At 42.7% G+C, this 15,995-nt stretch overlaps 1 protein-coding gene across 4 annotated transcripts in view; it reads right to left on the bottom strand.

Moving 5' to 3' along the window:
- Positions 1–15,995, bottom strand: part of LOC115462845 (urea transporter 2-like) — a 50,305-nt gene that overhangs the window by 13,968 nt on the left and 20,342 nt on the right. Inside the window, exons 1-3 of one of the 4 annotated variants that reach the window (XM_030192887.1) lie at positions 5,098–5,132; positions 4,662–4,836; positions 1,513–1,702 (exon numbers count right to left, since the gene is read on the bottom strand). In XM_030192887.1, the coding sequence (XP_030048747.1) occupies positions 1,513–1,702; positions 4,662–4,836; positions 5,098–5,130 (398 nt within the window). In that variant the 5' untranslated portion in view covers positions 5,131–5,132. Of the gene's footprint in view, positions 1–1,512; positions 1,703–4,661; positions 4,837–5,097; positions 5,133–15,995 lie in introns of those variants that run through there. The other 3 variants (XM_030192888.1, XM_030192889.1, XM_030192890.1) reach the window with 3 other exon arrangements.

Genomic DNA, 15,995 nt, shown 5'->3' with positions numbered 1-15,995 from the left:
CTTAAGGGCCAGTTTCTATATAAGGCGCATTAAAAATCCACGCAGTTCCGCCTAAGCATGATCTATAAGCGGCACCAAGATTTAAGTGCAGTATATAGTTGATATCCCAGCACCTAAAACTACGCATCTCTATTTACACCAAAGAAAACATGGCATAAATCCCTGCATGTAGATTTACGTGCATTGGCCATATTCTATAACTACGCGTGTAAATTTGAGAATGCCCACAGAACGCCCATTTCCCCACCCATAGCCCCATGCCAGTTTTAAACTGAGTGCATTAGAACTTAGGCGCAGTTCACTACAGAATCTGCTTAGCGAATTGTGCGCGTAAACTCTATTGCCAATTAGTGCTCATCATTGCTTGTTAGGTGCTGTTAGGTGCTTATTAGCTGGTTAAGCCAATTAAGTTATGCACATTATTATAGAATATGTCTGGATTTTGGCACAGATCTCTAGGTGCCCTATATAGAATCTGGGGGTAAGTGGTGTTAATTGGCACTAATTTGTAGCCATGTGCGTAACTGCACTTAAGTGCTATTTTATAAAGTAACCACCCAATATTCAACGCTATTTAACCAGTCAGAACGGCTGCTGACTGGTTAAATAGTGCTTAATCAGCTATCCACTGATATTCAGCGGGGGACAACCAGCTATCCCCCGCTGAATACCCCCCGGTTAGCAGCTAACAGCTAGCCAATTATATTGCATGATATATCTGGCTGTCTACCGATTTTTAAAGCGGGGTTAGCAGCCATATTTGGCAGCGTCAAACCCTGGAATATCTTTGGCCGGTTTGAGGATAAACCGGCTAAGTCTGAATATCAACTTTGCCAGTTATCTTCAAGCCGGCCAAAAATCTCCCGGATATTCAATGTCGGTCACTGGAAATGGCACCATCTATAGAATCTAGTGAATCTAAGTGAGTTGTGCACATCATTTATAGAATAGCATTGAGTACTCAGCACTTACACACATGAGTATACACTCACTTGTTTGCTACTATTCTATACATTTACGTGACTATTGGGCTGAGTGAAGTTTATTAAGAAATTTTATTTATTTTATTTTTGTTACATTTGTACCCCGCGCTTTCCCACTCATGGCAGGCTCAATGCGGCATCTGGTGTCTCATTTCTGACACATTCAACCACTCAAGGAGGTCATGCTTCAGCATGCAGAATGAAATATGATTTCTTAGTACGGCATTTCAACATTTGACCTGACTGATTCATTTGGTGGGGCCAATTATAAAGGTGCTTTAGCATTTTTAGCACACGCTAAAAATAAGTGAGTGCTAAAAGTTAGAAATGTCCATATATTCCTATGGGTGTCTCTAGCGTTTAGTGTACACTAATGATTAGTGCACTCTAAAAACGCTACTATGCCTTTGTAAAAGACCCCCCTTGGCTCTCAAAGAGACAAAAGCCGTATTTAGTTTTACACTTTAGGCCAATCTTTTCCATTGCATGAAGTTCCAGTAGAAATGTGGGTTAAATAAGAGGGTATTACCTGTCTTGACTAAGAATAAGTGCTGTTAAAGTTGACATGACAGTTCCCAAACATCCCGCAATGGCCCACCAAGGGTTCTGCAGAAACAACCCTGCTATAATGATAAGTCCACTGAGAGGATTGTTGACAAACATCACCTGGGATGTTCCTCTCAGTACCCAGTCGATGAACTGGAAGATTACAGGTTTATCTGAAGGAAGAGTCAAAAATGATTGGCTTATTAGTTAACAAAAAAGGAAAAAAAAAAAAAAAAAAAAAGCTTCCACAGGAAATCAACAAGCAACAAACCAAAAGCTGAAGTCACCAAACCACAAATGTTCAAGACCACAAGCCTAAATGAAATCCAATAGGCATAAAAATGAAGTCCATCAAATTTATTAGTTCAAAATTGGTGAAACCTCAATCCATTGGACGAAATAAGATCCAACATGGGCTGTGTTTCAGCACGCAGACATTCTTCAGGGATATATGGATATAGCGCATATAAATAAAAGGAGGTACCATTCAAATTGAGGACAACCTTTTTCCCTTCCTAACCACTAGCAATGACGTGCTCATACAGTTTTACCAACTCAAATTACCATCCAAGTCACTAATTCAAGTTTGGTGCCCTAACACAGCGATAACTAAGTCACTGCGGGCTCTATAGTAATGAGTTGCAAAACATGTAAATGTATGTAAAGCAGCTCATTACTATATAAATACATTATTGCAGCTTGTGGTGTGAACTGGATACACACTGCGAGTTGTGACATAGCCTATAAATAACTCCAGCTAAAGGCAGGGGTTATTTTATCACCTGGAGCATCAGGCCTTAAAACTGTGAATTGATGCTCTCAGAGTGCAACTTAAAGGAGACATGGTACTGACCTTCTCACACCCAATCATCTCACAACTCCCCAATCATAAGCCCCACCCCAATCATCCCCTACACTGCTGGTCAGAAAGGTCCACTCCCGTCAGTAGGCCTAACCTTCGAAAGCACCCCACCCAACCACCTTGGTCATACTGTTAATCACCTGGTGGTGATCATCAGTCACTCCTGCCCTTGCTGGAGCCTCTGACAAAACGGCACCCCTAATGGTAGCTTCACATTATTGCTACCAGAGGTCATGTTTCTGCATAAGGAAATGGCTATAGCAGTAGCTACAGATGTCATTTTGTCAGAGGTACCAGCAAGGGCAGGAGCAACTGAGGATCGCCCCAGCCCCAGGACTCGCTACACCACCAAGGACTTAATGGTTAGGGATGGTGCTTTTGGAGGTTGGCCTTCTGATAGAGTTGAGGCTTATAGATGAGGGGTGAGCTTTTCTGACTGGTAGTGTGGGAGATGATTAGTGTAGTGGGGCTTGTGAATGGGGGGGGGGGGGGGTTGTGGGATGATTGGAGGAGTTGGGGTTTATGATTGGCAGTGTGGAGTATGATCAGGAGTGGGAGGGACAGCACTGTGGCCTGAGAGTGTTGGGCCATGGCTTTGAGGCTTGATGCTTCCAGGCTGCTGGAATAATGCTGCTTGTGAGAGGACTCGCAAGCAGTGTTATTCATTTATTATGGTAGTCAGCAACCTGCAGTTTTAATGTTATAGGGGGATATTGATAGACACCTGTTGTATGGGGACTTGATGCTGAGGGTGGGTGAATAGATGTTGGGGGGGGGGAGATCGGATGAGAGGGGTGGAGATCAGTGTTCTTGGGAAGGGGGAGGGGGCAGAAGAATAGTTGTTCCCGGGGGTGGAATCAGGCAGTAGTGACGTATGCCTCTGGGCAGATGTAAATGTTGATGTCTATGGAGTCGATATTCAATGCAATGTAACCAACCAGAAGAAGTTCCTGGCAGGTTAAATGGTTAAATTACTTGTGCAAGGCTATCCACTGATATTCAGTGGTAACCTAGTAAATGACGACAGATAAAGACCTGAACGGTCCATCCAGTCTGCCCAACAAGCTAAACTCATTTTATATGGTAAGTAATGCTTTATATGTATATCCGGTCTGTGCCCTGAGAAAGGCAGGGACAAATCAAACAACATCCAAGACTTGACATGAGTCGTGTTTTGGCCTAAAAAGGCCTTCTTCAGTAGTCTTCTATTGGATGCTTGAACTCTCCGGAGTACAAACTAGAAAAAGGTAATGGCAGAAACTATCCTTTTGAACTGAGTGGTCACCACTCAGTTCAAAAGGATAGTTTCTGCCATTACCTTTTTCTAGTTTGTATTCCGGAGAGTTCAAGCATTCATACATTTATTTGATAGAAGCAAGCAGCAAGGTATCAGATAACACATATATTTCATTAAGGCTGCTTAGAATTATTTATTATTATTATTATTTATTGCATTTGTACCCCACATTTTCCCACCTTTTTGCAGGCTCAATGTGGCTTACAGAGTAAGGTTATGATAAAGTCAATACATGATTTAAATACAGTTGATCAAAAGCTGGGGTAAAAGAGGATTTAGATGTTGGGTAGGTTGTGAGAGAGGTGATTTTGGTGTGCTTGGGTAGATTAAGGAATGATATGTATCATTGAGGTTGACTTTTGTAAGCTTTGTTGAAGAGGTGTGTTTTCAAAGAATCTTCATACATCCAGTAGAAGACTCCTGAGGAAGGCCTTTTTAGGCCAAAACATGACTTGTGTCGAGTCTTGGATGTTGTAATAAAGCCACAATATTTTGGCCATCATCTGCCGCTCTATTTTTTGTCACACTCGCTGTGTTTGATTTGTCTGTAGAACTAATTAAAAGTCATCTTCCAAAACTCAAACTTTCTGCAGTTGGAGGTGACTTTGAACACCAGAAATATACCTACAATTCTCCATTCAAGTTCTCTCCCACAATCCAAATTGAAACCAGAATTTATGGAGAGGTATGCAAGACTTTAATTTTTCAAGGTATGTGTGTATTGCCTTTCTAAAATAAGGTATATACTTTGAAGGACTGCCCAAACCGCTCTCAGGACATGCCTCTTTAAATTTTCTGCACGCTGTGGCACATGAATATAAGCAGCACCTGTTCTCAGATTTGTTACTTACATGTACATGCAAATTTACACATATATACGCACTTTTTACATATGCAAGTGGTGCATAACTCTTTAAACATTGGGCACCCTGTCCTGTAATAAAAAAAGTGCTGCTTTTATGAGTTCCTTTACCTTTCATCCAGTTTCCAAATGGTTTCATTTCCCCTGAAATATGCTTAATTCCATTCCAGATGACTCTTACAACCTTATTGGAATTATTTGTAAATGTGGGTTGTTTCTCTTCTTCCTTCCGTGGAATGGAAACAGCATGGTGTTTCTCCATATTTTCTGATTCTTCCAGAAGCTTCTTAAAATTTAGAGATAGAAACAGAGACATATAGACACATACAAAAAAGTAGGCAGATAAAGACTAAATGACCTACCCAGTCTGCCCATTCATGCCATCTGCTCTCCCTATCACTCCATTAGAGATCCTATATACACTTGTCCCAAGCTCTCTTGAATTCAGATACTGCTACTTCCACTGGAAAGCTGTTCCACGAGTTCACCACCCTTTCCGTGAAGAAGTATTAAATGTCTCATACGCTTTATGATGAAGACCACTGACCATTTCAGTAGCTGCCCTCTGGACCGACTCCATCTTGTTTATATCTTTTTGAAGGTGCGGTCTCCAGAATTGTACACAATATTCTAAATGAGGTCTCACCAGGGGTATCATCACCTCCTTTTTCCTACTGGCCATTCCTTTCTGTTAGGAAAGTAAATAAAAGGAAAAGAAGGCCACTTTAGTTCTCAAAAGTAATAGCTTACAATATCTGGAAAGGCTAGGAGAAGCTGGTAAAGTAGTCAGGAAAGCAAAGATGCAAAAGTCGCCATTGAAGACATTCTTTGTTCAGCTGGTTTTTGGTGATTTGAGACTGGGAATTTGACATTGACTGTGGGTCATGTTCTCATTTTCTTTACCTTCATTCTTTTCTCTTTGGCTTGAGTGTTTATCTTTCCTATGACATTTTGTAGTTCTTTTCTGTTTCTTATTGATTTTGTATTTGTAAACTGCTTTGATTTGCAAGTCATTTAACAGCAGTATATCAAGAATAAGTAACCTAACCTAACAATCTAATACGGTAAAGTTAGGACAAAACATTCTTTTAGATATGCTAGTGATAGGAGGAAGTACAAAAGTGGCATTGTGAGGCTCAAGGCTGAAAGGGAGGAATACATAGAAGCTTATAAGGATGAGACAGAACTGCTTAACAAATTTTTCTTTTCTGTGTTCACAGATGAAGGGCCGGGAGTACAGCAGAAAACCAACACAAATAGGAATGGAAGTGTGGTAGACCCTGAATGATTTTCAAAATACTGTGTGAGGAATTAGCTAACTAAAGGTAGACAAAGCAACAGGGTGGAATGAGATATATCCAAGGATACTGAAGAAGCTTAGGGAAGTTCTGGCATGGTTCAAGTTTCTTTGATATACCGCATATTATACTTACAATCATAACGATTAAAAAGTTCCACTAACTGGTAGAAAAAATTACAATAAAACAAATAACAATTATAAGAAAGCAAAAGACAAGACAGATACATAAGAATTATAAAGCAGTTTAAAATATAACCCTTACTTAATAACATTTAAAAATAAACACCAATAAAAAGATAAAAAAACAAAAAACATAAATAAATGCCTGTCAAACTAATAATTATTAAAAACAATAAAAGGATGGGAAAAAGGATATTGGCTCTGCTGTCTGACATTTTCAGTGCTTCCTTAGAAGTTGGAAATGGTCCCAGAGGACTAGAGGGACCAAAATGATAAAGGTTAGGGCTCTTCAGCTTGGAAAAGAGATAGCTGAGGAGAGATATGATTGAGGTGTACAAAATCCTGAGTGCTATGGAGCAAGTAGAAGTGAATCGATTTTTTTACTCTTTCAAAAATTATATGGAAATACTTTTAAAACAAAGAGGAGGAAATATTCTTTCATTCAACGAATAGTTAAGCTATGGAACTTGTTGCCAGAGAATACTGTGACATCAGTTAGCATATCTGGATTAAAAAAAAAGATTTGGACAGGTTCCTGGAGTATGGCTGTGAGTGGGTCAGACCAATAGTCCATCTAGCCCAGTTTCCTGTTTCCAACAATGGCCTATCCAGGCCACAAGTACCTGGCAAAAACCCAAATAGTAGTCATATTCCATGATACTAATCCCAGAGCGTGCAGTGGCTTCCCCATGCCTGTCTCCGTCTATTGTATATTCTTGTGTTCTTATGAGAAGGGTAGATGTGGTCTCTTTCCACAAAAGTGAGAATAGGACTACAGGCCAGTTACTCTGATCTCTGTGGTAAGTAAGTTAATGGAAACATTGCTAAAAGAGAGATAAGTGAGGTTTCTGAAATCCAATTGATTACAGAACCCAAGGGAGCATTGTTTTACTAGAGGTGGGACTTGTAAGACAAATGTGATTAATTTCTTTGACAAGGTGATCAGAGAGTTGAATCAAGGGAGAGTGCTAGATGTGTTGTATTTAGATTTTAGCTAAGTCTTTGACACAGTACCGCATAGGTGATTTATAAATGAGTGCCCTCAGTATGGGCCCTAAAGTGATTGACTGGGTTAGAGGCTGGTTGAGTGGAAGACAACAAACTGTAGCATTAAATGGAGGCGAAAGGAATGCAAGGGGGGGGGGGGGGGGGGGAGTGTCAGGTGCAGGAAAAGGTTTCAGCCGTTGCACCTACCCTTCCCCCAGGCATCTATGTGTGCCTTGGGGCATTCATAAATGCTAATGTCTATGGTGGCAATTCTGTAAATTGGCACCTCAGTTTTGGTGTCCCAATGCTGTGCTATGCACCTAAGTACACCAAGAGAGGCATCTGCCTCTGTGGTGCATTGCAAGCCACATTGAGCCTGACACTGTTGGGAAACTGTGGGGTACAAATGAGATAATAAATAAATAAATACATTTTCGAAAGAGACATCCAAGTTGCGATTTGGATGTCCTTGCAAAACAGCAAAATCCAGGGGTGGGGAAACCTGTATTTTCAAAACAAGATGGATGTCCATCTTTCATTTCAAAAGTACCATCAGGGACGTCCAAATCCTTAAATTTGGTCGTCCTTAGAGATGGATGTCCCTAGACATGGATGTTTCTGACTTTCGGTGATTTTCAAAACCAAAGAAATCCATATCAAAAATGTCCTAATGCAAGCCATTTGAGTGTGGAAGGAGACACCATTTGTAGTGCACTGGTCCCCCTGACATGCCAGGACAGCAGTTGGGCACCCTAGGGGGCACTGCAGTGGACTTCATAAAATGCTCCCAGGAACATAGCTCCCTTACCTTGTGTGCTGAGCCCCCCAACCCCCCTCAAACCCACTACCCACAACTGTACACCACTACCATAGCCCTTACGGATGAAGGGGGCACCTATATATGGGTACAGTGGGTTTGTGGTGGGTTTTGGAGAGCTCGCTGTTTCCTCCACAAATGTAACAGGTGGGGGTTATGGGCCTGGGTCTGCCTGTCTGAAGTGCACTGCAGTAGCCACTAAAACTGCTCCTGGGACCTGCATGCGCTGTCATGGACCTGAGTATGACATCTGAGGCAGGCATAGAGGCTGGCATGACATATTTTGAAAGACGTTTTTTTAGGATGGGAGGGGGTTAGTGACCACTGGGGGAGTAATGGGAGGTCATCCCCGATTCTTTCCGGTGAGCATCTGGTCATTTCAGGCACCATTTTGTGCCTTAGTCGTAATAAAAACACGTCCAGGTGAAAATGTCCACGTGTTCGTCAGGGACATCCTTGTTTTTTTCGATTATGGGTCAAGGACATCCAAGTGTTTGGCACATCCAAGTCCTGCCTTCGCTACGCCTCCGACGCACCCCCTTGAACTTTGGCCATCTTTGTGATGGAGTACAGTTGGGGACGTCCTAAATCGGGTTTTGATTATGCCGATTTGAACGTCCCTGGGAGAAGGATGTCCATCTTCCGATTTATGACGAAAGATGGATGTCCTTCTCTTTCAAAATGAGCCCACAAGTGACACATGTAATTATTATATTCTATAATCAATTGGCCAAATTCTATAAATGGCACCTTAAAAATCGGTGCTGAAAAACCACGCGGGTGAGTGATTCTATAAACGATGCCTAAACTTACATGTAATTTAGAGAATATATTTATCCTATGCTCAATTCAGGCTCTTCCTTTTCCAATCTTCAACACTCCCATAAAATTATTACATCTTTGTCTAACCATTACCTACTACTGTATATCGGTTCAATTCAAGATGTTTATATTTGCATAATGTTATATTGTAAAATCTGTTTATACATTTTATGTGCCATTCTATAATGTTTTGTTATGTAAGCCACATTGAACCTGAGCTTCCCTCGGGATAATGTGGGATAGAAATGTCAAAATAAATAAATAAAATAAAATAAATATGCGCATGCACCATTCTTGTGACTAAAATTTAGGTGCATCCATTTAGGCCACCTAAAACCAGGCCTAAATACCTGCGTCTAAGTTAGGTACAGATCGGGTGTATTCCATAACAGTGGACATAGGGCCCCCTTTTACTAAGCTGTGTAAGCATCTACATGTGCCCAACGTGCGTCAAAATGAACTTACCACCCGACTACTGTGTGCCTCTTGCGGTAATTTTATTTTTGGCACGTGACCGCTACTCGCATCTGAAAAATATTTTTTATTTTCGGACGCACGTAGCGGACGTGCGCCAAGTGGCATCTGATGCGCGTAGGTAGTTACCGTGCAGATTCTTTACCACTAGGTCTATGGCTGGCAGTAAGTTTAGACACTCAAAATGGACGAGCGGCAAATTTGATTTTCCCGCAAGTCCATTTTCAGAAAATTTTTTTTAAAAAGGCATTTTTGGTATGTGCGTTGAAAAATATTTCTGCACGCACCCAAAACCTGCACCTACACTACCGCAAGTCACTTTTTACTGCGGCTTAGTAAAAGGATCCCATAGTTTTTTGGAAATTCCCACAACCCACCCATTCCACGCCCATAACCATGCTCCCTTTACTACTGCGCCTATGAAAATGTACATGCACCGCCTTAAAGAATACACCTAGAAAGTTGTGCGTGTAAATGTATTTATTTATTTATTTATTGCATTTGTACCCCACATTATCCCACCTTTTTGCAGGCTCAATGTGGCTTACAGGGTGTTAATATGATATAATCATTACATAATATTAGATACATATTCTAATTAAAGTAAATTTTAATTAAAGTCAATTAGTGCTGCTAATTGTTTAAGTACCAATTAACGGCACTGATTGGTTTGTTAATCAATTAAGTTGTGCGTGCAATTTCGCCATATGGCCAAATTGGCATGCACAACTTAAGGCACCATATATAGAATCTAGAGGTATGTGCATAACTTGGAGACATGCCATGGCTCGCCCATATGCCCAGTGGCATACTAAGGGGGGCGGGGGGTGCGGTCCACCCCGGGTGCACGCTGCTGGGGGGGGGGTGCCGCTTGCCTGTCGGCTCCACTGGTTCCCTGCTCTCTCTGCCCTGGAACAGGTTACTTCCTGTTCTGGGGCAGAGGGAGCAGGGCCAGCGGAGCTGACAGACGCGCGGCTGCTCCCAGCAGCGAAGAAGCAACTCCGGGGGGGGGGGGGGAGCGTTTGATGCGCCGGGGAGGGGGAGTTGATGCGCCGGGGGGGGGGTGTTTGATGCTCCGAGGGGGGGGGGGGGTGCACAGCAGCGATCCGCCCCGGGTGTCAGCCGACCTAGGATCGCCACTGCATATGCCTTCCATGTGTACACCCCCCTTTACAGTTAGGTGTGCCACAAGGATAGGGTGGAGATCCCATTTAGGGTACTGTAAACGATTCTGCAGACCGCACCTTCATAAATTATAAACAGGATGAACCAGTTCAGAAAGTGGCTACCAAAAAGGTCAGTGGTCTTCATTATAAAGCATATGGAGACATACTTTAAGATCTGAATATGTATACATTGGCAGAAAAACGGGAGAGGGGAGATATGATAGAGATATTTAAATACCTATGCGGCATAAATGCCCAGGGGAAAAAAGAAGGAAAGAAAGGAAGCTCTGGAACGAGAGGGCATAGGATGAAGTTGAAAGGCGATAGAAATTCTTCTTTAAAGAAAAGATGGTGGATGAGAGGAAGAGCCTCCCAGTGCAGGTGAAAGAGATGAAGATTGTATCTGAATTCAGAAAGCGTGGGAGAACCCTAGTAGCGCTTTAGAAATGTTAAGTAGTAGTAGTAGTAGAAGTACATATGACCTCTAAAGGAAAGGAAGAGATAATAGATGGTATGGATGGTAGAGTAGATAGATCATATAGCTTTTTCACTTATATACACTGTCAGCTAGCACATTTGCTTATTTCCGATCTGAGGAAGAAGGGCAACCTTCAAAAGCTAATCAAGAAATGTATTAAGTTATGTCCAATAAAAAAGGTATCATCTTATTTTCTTTTCCATGTTTTATTTTGTTTGATTTCTATAGATTCTACATGGAATGTTGCTATTCCACTAGCAACATTCCAAGTAGAAGTCGGCCCTTGTAGATCACCAATGTGGCCGCGCAGGCTTCTGCTTCTGTGAGCCTGACGTCCTGCACGTATGTGCAGGACGTCAGACTCACAGAAACAGAAGCCTGCGCAGCCTTCTACATGGAATGTTGCTAGTGGAATAGCAACATTCCATGTAGAATCTCCAAGAGTAGCAACATTCCATGTAGAATCTCCAATGGTATCTATTTTACTGTCATAGTAATGCTTGAATGTTTTCACTTATATACACTGTCAGCTAGCACATTTGCTTATTTCCGATCTGACGAAGAAGGACAACCTTCAAAAGCTAATCAAGAAATGTATTAAGTTATGTCCAATTCAAAATGTACAAACTCTGATTTTAAAAAAGCTATTAAAAATAGCCAGAGCAAGGTTAATCTGGAGTAACAAAAATGACAAGAGGTTGGTAGTACTTTATAGACTCACCAATTTTCTGAGGCAGAAGCTTTCAAGGACATGAGTCTGTTCCATCAGATGCATAAAGTGTAGATGGGTAAAAATATATAAAGACAGAGAGGACGGGCTGGGAGGGGGGGGGGGGGGGGGATATACAGAGTGCAAAGTTGAGCAGGGTGTGGAAAAGGAGTGATAATAGCAGTATAGTTATGCTAATTGTGAAGTTTGGAAGGTGTCCCTATGCTGTCTGTATAGGAAAAACAGCTCAGTTCATAAGGAAAAGAATAAATGAACAAAAACCAGGCATCACAAAGAGCAAGATTCAATAACCAATGAGAAAATACTTCATGACACTATCTAAAGTTTAGATGGCTACAAAGAAGTTGTGAAACTGCTGAACTGGAAGTGAATTAGACTTGAAGAGACCTTTTAACAGGTTTCTTTCACCCACCACACTTATCAGTTAGCTTTCTGCACCATTCCTCTGTAATTCTCAGTTCTTCCTCTATGCTTCTCCCACTCACTCAAAACCACTTCATGTAAATTTACTCGCCTACTGAACTAAAGGTATCTGCCAAAGTGGACTCTTGTTCCCAAAAGTTCATGTCTCAACAAATCAGTTAGGCTATAAGGTGGCACCTGCCTCTCTCTTAAAAACATGACTGCATTCTTACAGTGTTTTACTGGATAACTACTACTACTACTACTATTTAGCATTTCTATAGCGCTACAAGGCGTACGCAGCACTGCACAAACATAGAAGAAAGACAGTCCCTGCTCAAAGAGCTTACAATCTAATAGACAAAAAAATAAAGTAAGCAAATCAAATCAATTAATGTGTACAGGAAGGAGGAGAGGAGGGTAGGTGGAGGCGAGTGGTTACGAGTCAAAAGCAATGTTAAAGAGGTGGGCTTTCAGTCTAGATTTAAAGGTGGCCAAGGATGGGGCAAGACGTAGGGACTCAGGAAGTTTATTCCAGGCGTAGGGTGCAGCGAGACAGAAGGCGCGAAGTCTGGAGTTGGCAGTAGTGGAGAAGGGAACAGATAAGAAGGATTTATCCATGGAGCGGAGTGCACGGGAAGGGGTGTAGGGAAGGACGAGTGTGGAGAGATACTGGGGAGCAGCAGAGTGAGTACATTTATAGGTTAGTAGAAGACGTTTGAACAGGATGCGAAAACGGATAGGGAGCCAGTGAAGTGACTTGAGGAGAGGGGTAGTATGAGTAAAGCGACCCTGGCTTATACAATCCAGGAAGGTAAGACCATATTTTGATATCCATCAGAGAGGACTTAACAAAGATCCCGGTGAGCAGATGATCAAATCCCCTGCGCTGTTCCAAATAGTGCTCTAAAATTAGCACTAGAACAGCACGTGGAAACAACGCCCGTACGATCGAAGCTAATAGCATGCAAATTTAAGCGTGCTATTAGCTTCGATCATGGGGGTCCTTCTGCAGAAGGACTGTGCCTGGGCATACGCCCAAGAATCAATCCTCCTGTAGAAGCTGTTTGTTAGCTCCGGGCTGTCAAAAAAAAAAAAAAAGCCCAGACCTTTCAAACAGCAGAAGAGGTTTGACAGGTCTGGAATTTTCTCCCGGACCTGTCAAACGTAAGCCCACCCCCCCAAACACTAAAAAGACCTTGGTGGTCCAGTGGGACCACTAGCCCCCACCCCCAACACTGAAGAGACCCTGGTGGTCCAGTGGGACCACTAGCCCTCCTCACCCTCACCAGCACCCCCACTGTGGCCTACCTCAAATTTGAAGGAGGGAGGGACTAGCACTCCCTTCCTCTTCTGTGGGCGCCTCTTCAAAATTGGGGCACCCCCGTCCTGCCCAGTGTAGTCTGGGATGCACTGCTTGAGGCTTAACTTCCATATGTAAATACTAAGCCCCGTCCAGCACATCCCAGGGTGCAGCAGGCAAGGCAGGGCACCACCATTTTGAGGAGATGACTGCAGAGGGGGGAGAGAGTGCTATTCTCCCCATCCTCCAACTTCGATAGGCCACGGAGGGGGGGGGGGTACTGGTGAGGGTGAGGAGGGCTAGCGGTCCCACTGGACCACCAGGATCTCTTCAGTGTTGGGGGTGGGGGCTAGGGATCCCACTGGACCACCAGGGTCTTTTTAGTGTTTTTTTTTTGGGGGGGGGGGGGGCTGGAGATGCAGGTCTTATGTTTGAGGGGGAGGGTCAGGCTTAGGTTTGACAGGCCCTGGAGAAAATCTCAAAACTGTCAAACCTCTTCTGCTGGTCTGTACCATTCCTCCTTTGCTTGGCAAACCTTAACACCAGAACTGGCGTAAGGTTTGCAGTGGGAGCAGTGCCCTTGTTTGGCATGTTGCATGATGATCATAATGGAGGAATGTGAGAGACCTTTATTTTGCATGCAATTATCAGTCAGAACCAATGCAACGAGCTAGTTTCACATGCTCGCCGGCTCGGATCTTGGGACGCAGGCAAACTTGGGCACTAGTCTAGCACTAATGGCCTCTAGTGCCCACATTTGCTTCTGACCATCTGCCTCTGGGTTTTTCTATCCCATTATAAACCATAAATGATACTGCTTTGTCACCTTCTTCTCACACATTCATCTCTCCCTGTTTCTCACCTAACCCACCCCACCCTCTTCCTTTGAGACTGTCATTGGAATGCTTTTGTGTTTAACAGGGGGGCTACCACACCACTTTACCTGATAACTGGAAACTTAGAAACAGTTTAAAGATTGCATTATTAAGTGTTTAACAACTGGGCCCAATATTACCAAACACCATGTGAAACCCATGCTCTATCTAGATTGTAAGCTCTTTGAGCAGGGACTGTCTTTTTTGTGTATGGTGTACAGCGCTGCGTATGCCTTGTAGCGCTATAGAAATGTTAAATAGTAGTAGTAGTAGTATTGATGAAATATGGTTGTATTTTTATTTTTACACATATTTCACACATGCTATAGTTTGTACAATGGAAGCTAACATATTAAGACAGGCATTATTGTGTACATAGTTAAATTATAAATTACAGATTACAGGATCATTTGGTCTAAAAAGTAATCAATAGCAAGTTTTAGTTATGTTTGAATTACATGGTTTAAGCCAGAATGGAAGAGGAGCAGAGCTATCAAATTGTATTCATGAATGAGAATGATCAAGGTTGGGATTGTAACCTCAAGCAAGAAAGGGCAAATTTTTTATTTTTTTTACATTTGTACGCTGCGCTTTCCCACTCATAGCAGGTTCACTGCGGCAATATTATATACAGGTACTTATTTGTACCTGGGGCAATGGAGGGTTAAGTGACTTGCCCAGAGTCACAAGGAGCTGCCTGTGCCTGCAGTGGGAATCGAACCCAGTTCCCCAAGACCAAAGTCCACCACTCTAACCACTAGGCCACTCAAAAGATTCCTATATGCTGACTCTTAAAGGTAACATTTAAAGATAAAACCAGGAAAATGTGCCCAATCAGCAATGTATCACATATTAATAAAGTTTAAGTCGTGTTATCTGCAGAAGGGCCCTGCTGCAGATAACTCGAGCTAAGCTTTAGTAAAAGACCCCCTTAGCTTCCACAACATCCAATACTCCCTGCCTTTACAAGCTTTTCCATCAGGAAGTGGAGGAGTGGCCTAGTGGTTAGGGTGGTGGACTTTGGTCCTGAGGAACTGAGTTCAGTTCCCACTTCAGGCACAGGCAGTTCCTTGTGACTCTGGGCAAGTCACTTAACCCTCCATTGCCCCATGTAAGCTGTATTGAGCCTGCCATGAGTGGGAAAGCACGGGGTACAAATGTAACAAAAAAAAAATCCAATCCCTTGGCATAATAACCTTTCCCCCACCCAATTATAGAGGACCAAGAGAAACTGGATATCACCCCTGCTCCCACTAGACACCAGGTACCATTGGAACCAGAGGACCATGGTAACGGGATCAGGGGATAGACGGGAGAAGTCGCTCTGGTTACCATTGGGCAGTTTGCTTGTTGACAAATGGGGGGGGGGGGGGTCTTTATGTTGGGATGGAGGGAACTAGTTGTTGCCTGATGAGGTGTTGGGATATGGAATAGGTCTTGATTTTTGCACCTGCCTTTCCAGCAGTCAATTATATATATATATATATATATATATATATATATATATATATATATTTTGCTCACACCTTTTTCAGTAGTATCTCAAGGTGAGTTACATTCAGGTACTTTGGGCATTTCCATGTACCTGAGATAATGGAGGGTTAAGTGATTTGCCCAAGATTACATGGAGCAGCCATGGGATTTGAACTGGACACCTCTGGATGTCAAAACTGGTGCACAAGCCACTAGGCCACTCCTCCACTCCAGATGTCTTGGCGCAGCCGTAAATGCTGACATTTATATTTTCTGATAGCAACATGTATTCTTCTTAAAGAATGGGGAATAAATGGCAGTGTTGTCGGCATGTCTTCCGCCCATTCCCTCACCATGTCCCTTTGCGATTTCGATGAGGTGTAGATTGGCAGTTTTCTAAATAGCCTTTACACAGGTCCGACCACCTACACATGTAAA

This window comes from Microcaecilia unicolor, chromosome 2 (genome assembly GCF_901765095.1).
Source record: "Microcaecilia unicolor chromosome 2, aMicUni1.1, whole genome shotgun sequence".
Classification (NCBI taxonomy): domain Eukaryota; kingdom Metazoa; phylum Chordata; class Amphibia; order Gymnophiona; family Siphonopidae; genus Microcaecilia; species Microcaecilia unicolor.
This window is presented reverse-complemented; position numbering and strand designations above follow the sequence as displayed.